Source organism: Tenrec ecaudatus, chromosome 6, assembly GCF_050624435.1.
Source record: "Tenrec ecaudatus isolate mTenEca1 chromosome 6, mTenEca1.hap1, whole genome shotgun sequence".
Classification (NCBI taxonomy): domain Eukaryota; kingdom Metazoa; phylum Chordata; class Mammalia; order Afrosoricida; family Tenrecidae; genus Tenrec; species Tenrec ecaudatus.
The window spans coordinates 10,604,429-10,613,053 of record NC_134535.1 but is presented as its reverse complement, the minus strand read 5'-3'; the positions used below and the strand labels follow the sequence as shown (position 1 = coordinate 10,613,053).

The 8,625-nt window shown below is 44.9% G+C and overlaps 1 protein-coding gene across 1 annotated transcript; it reads left to right on the top strand.

The window, feature by feature from the left end:
• The first annotated feature begins 623 nt into the window (after nucleotides 1-623).
• On the top strand, nucleotides 624-1,469 carry LOC142450703 (centrosomal protein 15-like). Its single transcript, XM_075552675.1, has one exon. It carries the CDS (start codon nucleotides 696-698, stop codon nucleotides 1,077-1,079), a length of 384 nt encoding a protein of 127 aa, XP_075408790.1. The 5' UTR covers nucleotides 624-695; the 3' UTR covers nucleotides 1,080-1,469.
• Nucleotides 1,470-8,625: the final 7,156 nt, after the last annotated feature.

The window sequence follows — 8,625 nt, the reverse complement described above, 5'->3', positions numbered from 1 at the left end:
AATGTATACACCAGCAGCCAGGCGAAGTAGCTCTCAAAGGAACCTCAAGCTCTAGGGACATGATCCATGGGTTGAGTGTCCACAGGTAGTGTAGCTCACAAGTTGAGGCAGAGAGCCAGCAAAGGCAGCCTCATGCTGGTCTGATCACCAGAGAGCAAGAGAGAGAGAGGCAGAGCTTGCCAAGCCATTTATCTCTTTGCCCTCCAAACTGCGACCTTATTAATCCCACATGTTCTTATTGGCCAGGTTGGCACAATAAACCTACCTATCATAGTCATTATGAGTTGAAACGACTCAGTGGCAATGAGTTTGGTTTGGGTTTTGTTTCCCCTGATAACACGTCCAAAGTATATGAGCAGTCTCATCCCTTTTGAAGAGCATTCTGGCCACACTTCCAAAACAGATTTGTTATAGGAAGCACCCTACTGTTTTGCATAATAACTGTACTTTTTGCCATCCCACCAGCAATGTATAAATGTTCTGATCTCTCCACATCCTCTCCAATACTTGTTATTTTCGGTTTTTGTCTTTTAAAAATATATATATAACTGAAGAGCATTTATTTTTAGCTAGGACTTTTATCTTAAGGATGTAACTAAACACGCCGGCCTACGTGGCGGCCCCGCGCGGTTGTGGCCGCTCTCTCGGAAGCGCGTTGGGGAGGGCTCGAAAGCTTATAACTCTCTTGATTAAAGATGACCTCCCTTTTTGCACGAGAGATTCGCCTGTCCAAAAGGCATGAAGAAATAGTATCACAAAGATTAGCATTACTTCAACAAATGGAGACTAAATGTGGAGAACAACACACAGGAAAGGCATCTCAGCTTCAATCAATGGAGGCTGCTTATAAAAGGAACATTAGTCTTCTAAATGATATAGAAGCAGCAGAAAGGTCTCTGCAAACCAGAAGTCACCCATTTCCCCAGCCGGAGGTGGTCTCCCTTGAGGCTCATTACTGGGCATCCGTGGAAGAATATATTCCCAAATGGAAACAGTTTCTTTTAGGAAAAGCACCACATCCCATTGGTGTTGAAAATCAAAATGAAGCAGAAAATACCGTTAAAAAGAAAATACAGTGATAATTTGTTCACATTGCTACATCAAGAAAGCCGTTTAGGAAGGTTTAATAGAAAAGAAGATGGAGGTTATTTCAGCAACTCTAGGAATTGAATACTGACCTAGGGGTCTGGGACGTCCAGAGTGACAAACGGAAACAAGGGAATCAACTAGGAAGCACGGAGTCATTCTAAGTGGCTGGTTGCTCCTTCACGAGTCCAGCTTCTGCTAATCCAGGGGACGGGGAGGAGATGCTACCGGAAGGTAGGTAGTTCTAACACATCGGCCAATGGAGTGTCACGTGCGTTGACTGAAAATTCGCTTACATTCTCACCTGCACTGACTACTGGCTGTCACTTCTGATTTCAGCTCTTCTGGAACCTTTACTTTCTTTCCAATGACTTCATTATGGGGCAAAAGGTTGGGCTCAAGATGGATGTTTGCTATTATAGTTTCTTTTAATAAATGAAAAGATAGCGGCCAAAAAAAAAAAAGGATGTAACTAAACAATGTTACCACCACCCACCCCAACTATCTTGCAGAAAGGTTAATGTAGTGAATGTCATAAAGTCTATATGAACATCTGCAAGGACCGGAACCAACATTAATTGACAAAGAACAACTCTGTTGCAAGCCATCCTAAAATATGTTTACGTTGGGTGGGGGGTGAAGAAGAGCGGGAAGGGAGGCAACAGGAAGTTGGAATTGAACAACATCCTCATATTTTATCCAATGCACTCAGTGTTGACTGGCATGTTAACGCAATGGACCTGGCGCTACTATAATACAAACCCCACTATAGCACACTGTACACAGCTGTGTTCCAAGCCCACCCCACCCCCACCCTTGATGCTTCCAACTTACGTAACTATTTCCAGCCTGTTGAGCCTGCCAATGATGGAGCACGTAGATCTGCTTCTTAATCTGGTCTTTGTGGTGAGGCTGGCATGTCTGGGTATCAGCTCGATAAACTAGACAGCTGAGGTCTGCCAGATCATCAATAGCATCCAACAACTGGCTGGTGTCGTGTGTAACTGAGGGACTGTTGGGATTTGTTCTCTCCAGAAGTTCTTCCCACTTTTACAAACGCCTTCCACGGCACCTATTCATTCACAGATTCCCAGTCAGATTCTGGTCTCTTGGTAGGCTGCACTGACAAGGTGATGTGAGACCTCGTGCCATACTCTCTTGTTGCAGCCGCTGTCGAGATCACCCCCAACTGTAAGGAAAAAAATTAACTGTCAATGCTGGTATCAACTGGTACCTCAGATACATTTGCATTTCTCTGATAGCTAATGATCACAAACATTTCTATGTATGGTTATTGGCTGCCTGGGAGTCATCTTTAGTAAATTGCCTGTTCATGTCGTCTGCCCATTTTTATTAGATTATTTGTATTTTGCTTAATGGGGCGTTGCAATTTTCTTTAGAGTTTTTTTAAGTTAACCCTTTATCTGACATATCATTGCCTGAGATATTTTTTCCAATCTGTGGGTTCTCTTTTTATTCTTTTGATGTATATAAATGTTGTGTTTTCAGAATATCCATGTCATCTATTTTGTTTTCTGTAGTGTGGACCTTTTACATTATATTTGGTAGTATACCTATACCTTGTAATAGGGCCCTCAAGTTTGTCCCTAATTTTGCATTGGTGATGATTAGAGTTCTAAGACTTATGTTTGAGTCTTTGATCCATCTTGAGTTACTTTTTTGTATATGGTGTGAGTTATGGGCCCTGTTTCATTGTTTTGCAGGTGGAGATTTGATTTTTTTCCCAGCACCCTTTGGTGAAAAGATTATATATCTTCCCTGTTTCATATGTTTTAGTCTTTTATAAAAAATTAAGTGTCTGTAGGTGCTTGGTTGTATTTCCTTTCCAGAATCATCTTCCTTAATATACAAGAAGTTTATTGATTTCTGTATGTTGATTTTATAGCCTGCTATGTTGCCAAGTTTTTCATTTAATCCCAGCACATGTTTTTATCAAGTGCTTGGGGGTTTCTAGATGTAAGATCAGATCATCTGCAAATAGAGAGGGTTTTGCTGTTTCGTTGCCATCTGAATGTCTTTGATTTATTTCTTATGTCTAATAGCTCTGGCTCAGACTTCCAGGGCTGTATTAACTAAGAGTGGGATAAAGGGCAACCCTGTCAGATCCATCAGAAGCAGGGATGCTTTCAGTCTCTCTCCATTGTATGAAATGAGGGCTTTTGCATATATGGCTTTTATTCCATTGACAGGTTTCCCTTCCACATAACTGCCGTTTTTAAATTGTTCTTTTTAAGAACAAAGTTGAGGGGCCTACATTACCTGCTTTTCAGACTTATTTTAAAGGCTCAGTGATCACAAAAGAGTCCAGAAATTAAAATCCAAAAAAAAAACAAACCCATTCCTATAAATTCCAACGATAGCAACCCTAAAGAACAGAGTAGAACTGCCCCATTGGGTTTCCAAGACTGTAATCTCTATGGAACCAGATCATCCATCTTTCTCCTGAGGAGCGGTGGTGGATTTGAACTGCCAACCCAATCTTTCAGTTTGCACCTGGGCACTTAACCATTTCTGAATCAATAGGTTTCTGATAATTGATTTTCAACAAAATTTCAACAGTAAGGGGTTCAGAACACACCAAACAGGATAAGAGATTCACAATATACATCCCTGATGAGGGCCTTAAATCTAGAATGTATAAATAATGTCTACTAGACAACGACAACAAATGATCAGCACACTCTTGGGCACTTCACAAAAGACCTGATGCAAACGACAAATCTACATGGGGAAAGGTTCTTACCTTCATTGGTCGCCAGGGAAATGCAAATTAAATAACATAGAGAAGGGGGGGGGAAGCTCCACTCGTTTCATTTTCAAAACACATAAAAAATACTCCACAGGCAGTAAGAACGTTTATTTCAGCTCCTTCTCTCCCTGTGACTAGTGTTGTCGGTTTTGGGAGATGAAGAAGTGGTTATAATCTGCAACCACCATTGTTGCTTTCAGGTGCCATTGCGTTGGTCCTGGCTCACAGCACCCTTAAGTGCAACAGAATCAAACATACCGAGTCCTGCGCCATCCTCACAACCATTGCTCTGTGTGAGCTCATTGTTGCAGCCACTGTGGCAATCCAGCTCCTAGAGGGTCTTCCTCTTTGTCACTGACCATCTTCTTTACTAGTAGAGATGTCCTTTGTCCCGGGGCGGAACCTTCCTGCTAACCCAGGCTAAGGACGCGGTTCACTATGGGTGGGGACGGCCTTGATGGTACCTAACCACGACGACAAGTATGTGACATGAGATGACATCACCCTTGCTTTTAAGGAGTGCGCTGGCTGTACTTCCTCCAAGACAGAGCTGTTTCTTCCAGCAGCCCCACAGGCCATTCAGCAATCGTCGCCAACACCATCACTCTAGTGCTGTCTGGTCTTCCTCATTCACTGCCATCTTGTCACACACGTACAAGGAGACGGAAAGCACCACGGCCTGAACCGGTCGCTCAAAGTGAAGTTTTGCTTTTTCAATCACTGTTGTTGTTCTTGGGTGCCATGGTGCGGGTTTGATTCATGGTGGCCCTGTGTACAACAGAAGGACACACTGCCATCCTCACATCCTTCGTTCTTATGTGTGAGCCCATGGATGCAGCAGCTGTGTCGATCCATATTCCTTTTCTCTGCCCAAAGCAGTGAGCCGAAGTCTCGCCATCTTGGCCTGCAAGGCGCATTCTGGCTGTACTTCTTCCAAGACAGACGTTCTTATTCTTCTGGGAGCCCATGGTACTTTCGATATTCTTCACCAGCACCACAATTCAAAGACATCCATTTTTCTTGGGGCTTCCTTCAACGGGCCAGGTTTGCACCCACTAGGTGGCGGCAAAGAGCAGCTCATGAAGCATAGCTTTTCAGAAAGGGAGTCCACCAAAGACATTCCAGAGCCTGGATTCCGTTTCCCCTTCCACAATCCCAGATGCGGTTTTTGTACTCCTCTCCCTGGTAGTGAGGTGGTTCAACCAGAAGGTTGGAAATCCAAGCGTGTCAAGCGTTCCAAGGGAGGAGGGCGTGGTGGGCTGCTTCTGTAGAGATTACAGTCTTGGAAACCCTATGGGGCAGTTCTATTGTGTCCTGTAGCTCGACACAGAAACTGGTCAACTTCAACAATCTTCTCAACAAGACCCCAGACATTAGGTGCCGTCCAGTCAACTTTCAACTCATAGTGACCCCACAGGGATTTGGGGTTTGCGTTTGGGGGCCTAATCTTTACCGAAGCAAATTGCTATGTTTTTCTCCTGTAGAGCAGCTGGGTGGCTTGAACCTCTGATTTTGCCATAAGCAGCCAAACGCTTAGTTGTTATACCAGTGCTCCTTATAGATACCAGCTACACGAGCCAAATTCGGTATAAGAGTATGTTTGGATCCACAAGTTCCCAAAGTACCCATTGGCAGAGATGATTTAAAAGATTATAAAAAAGGCCAAATAAGCACCCAATGGCAGTTGAGTAAATCTTTACTGGAGTAGAAAGTCCCATCCTACTCCCACAAAGAGGCGGGTGGTTCCAGACTGCTGATCTTGCAGTTGACACACCATCATGTAACACTCTCCACCTCCAGGTCTTCACAGTCTTGGAAACCCACTGAGCACTTGTACTCTGTCCCAAAGGGTTGCTGCAAATCTGAACATGAGGTTTGTGTGTGTGTTTTAACGTGATGTTTGAGTGGGTCAGACTAGTTTCTTAAACCCTGGCTTATGTGCTGTGGGACAAGATATCTCAATAGGGTGATCAACCTCAGTTTACCCAGGGATGCCTTGATCTCGAATGTGGGGTGGTACCAATAGGGAAGCACTTGGCTAGGCACCTTGGAAGAAAGGCCTGGTGGTATCCTTTGGTGGGGCTGGGGCCCGAGGCACAGATGCTATAAGCCTAAGGAGCAGAGTTCTACTGTGCACACCTGGGGTCCCCATGATTCAGAGTCAACTTGATGAGAACAGGGACGGGGCTTGGTTTTAACATAGAAAATCCTGCATCCCGATAAAGTCCTCAGGTTTGCCTGATCACCCTACTTCCTTCACCCTCAGTTTTTCTCACCTGTAAACTGGACAGAATGTGAGCACCTCTCTTCAAATTCAAACCCCTGCCATCGAGTCAATGCTGACTCATAGCAACCCCACCCTGTGGGTTTCTAAGACTGTAACTTTTTACAGGAGTAGAAAGCCCAGTCTTTCCTCTACTACCTCTCTTACCAGGTTGTAAACCAAAACTAAAAAGCAAGACCTCAAAACAAATTCCCCTCTGCCATTGAGTCAATTCTGACTCATGTAGACCCTATAGAACAGAGCAGAACTTCCCCTGTGGGTTTCCCAGGCTATAACTCTTTATGGGAATAGAAAGCCTCCGTTTTCTCCTGCGGTCTGGCTACTGGTTTCGAACTGCTGTCCTTGTGGTTAGCAGCCCACTGGGTAGTCTACTACACCACCAGGCCTCCTAGGCTGGAGAAAGAATGAAATGAAATGATGATGCACGCGGTATGCCAGCTGCATAACCGCTGGCTCAGTGTTTGGAAGCAGGTCTTATAGCAGGTGCTGAAGTTAGTTCCAGGCCTGGTCTGCACTCTGTGGAGCCATTTCCAACCCAGCCTCAGCATTTTTATCACCCTGCTCATGCACTGGTTCCAATAAAACAAACAAACAAACAAAACCGCGCTGGCTGCTGCTTGTGGGTCAAGAAATTGTTAGCAGTTTAGAGGCAGTGAACATGTTATTTATTCATTTAATACTGAGTGACATTTCTCAAGGATGTCATGATCTTTATGGAACAGGGAGTGACAGAAAGTGTTTGTAAAAGTGAAGGGACAACAAACTCCAAGGTCACAGCCCCCACACTTGGAAACTCTGCTTTCCCTCTGCCAAGATATCAGTAGTTGTATCTCCCCAACTCCCTCTATCAGGGGAGTTTTAGTGGCATGCTGGATTATGTGATGGCCTGGTAACTGCAGAGCTGGTAGTTCAAACTCCCCAGCTGCTCTCTGGGAGAACGAGGAAGGTTTCTGCTCCCATCAAGATTTATAGCACTTCAAACCCACAGGGGCAGTTTTATTCTGACCACTCGGTGTTTGCCTTGCCTTGATGGCCGTGAGTTTTCGTTTTTTCACTTTCAATTCAATCGATGAACTGCCAGGGAGAGCTGCAAGACTCGCAAGTTGAATCCTGTTTTCAAAACCTGGTCATTACTTTTTACAAGTCTGAAACCAAACTTTCATGCCTTATCGCTTGAACAAACATGTCCCTTGAGTTCCTTCCTCTGGGCTATTAGTCGCCCTGACCCCTACATTGGAATGCCCGTCTCATCCCTGCGTGTCACACCTAAAGTCCTCAAGATATTCCCCGCCAGACACACGTTCTCCCTGTTCCCATTTCTTTTAGACATTTTTAGATTCTGTTCTGGTGGCACAGTGAGGTATGTGTTAGACTTCTAACCACAAAGTCAGTGGTTCAAACCCACAAGTTGCTCTGCAGGACAAAGATGAGGCTGTCTGTCCCAGTGAGGCAGAACTGCAGTAAGCCAGATGGCAGAAAGTTGGATTGGAGCTTTGCAGACTGTTTGCACCGCCCGCGGCCCCCGCTTGTCGTTGAGGGCTGTGTTGTGGGCGCAGGCTCTCTAGTTCACATTTTTACAGGCATACCTGATTTTATTGTGCTTCACTTCACTGCACTTTCACAGATAGTAAACAGTACTTTCCTCATGACTACTCTGCTTGGGTAATTATGCTGCACTAGACCTCGTTAATGTGTTGAAAAGCAAGGATGCTACTTTGAGGACAGACCCAAGCCATGGTATTTTCAATGGCCTCATATGCATGTGAAAGCTGGACATTGAAGGAGGAAGACCAAAGAAGAAGAATTGATGCATTTGAATGATGGTGCTGGCAAAGACTATTGAAAGTACCATGGATCGCCAAAAGAACAAACACATCTAGTTTGGAAGAAGTACGACCAGAATGCTCCTTATAAGCAAGAATGGTGAGACTTAGTTGCGCGTTCTTTGGACGTGTTGTCCAGAGAGACTAGTCTCCAGAGAGGGCCATGGTGCTTGGTAAAGTGTAGGGGGGTGAAAAGGGGAAGGCTGTAGGTGAGATGGATTGAATAGTGGAGGGTGCGGGGCTGGCCCGTGTTTTGTTCTGTTGGACATAGGATCACGATGAGTCAGACCCAGCTTGACCACATGTAACAATAACAACAACCTCACTCATTTCCTTCTCCTCCCCCCCCCCCCTTTCCTTACCTCTTCTCTTCTTCTCTGGCTCATTTGGTTTCACAGAGCTGATAGATCTGAGGAGCACTTTCCTCATGGGTGACATTATTTCGTGTCCAGGCCCATCTATTATTGAGCCTTGGTGGAGTGGTGGTTACGTGGTTAGACTGTTAACCTCGAGGCTCCTGTAAAGAGTGAAAATCTTGGAAACCCACAGGGCCATTGCTACCCTGCCCTTTAGAGTCACCATGAGTCAGAATTGACTTGATAGCGGCCAGTTTGCTTTTTTATGTTTTGGGATTACATGAGAGGGCTTCAGCCTCTGGGGTC

Bases quoted from the DNA above. Each gene is read 5' to 3' on its own strand.
- LOC142450703 (XM_075552675.1), top strand. From the start codon at position 696: ATGACCTCCCTTTTTGCACGAGAGATTCGCCTGTCCAAAAGGCATGAA.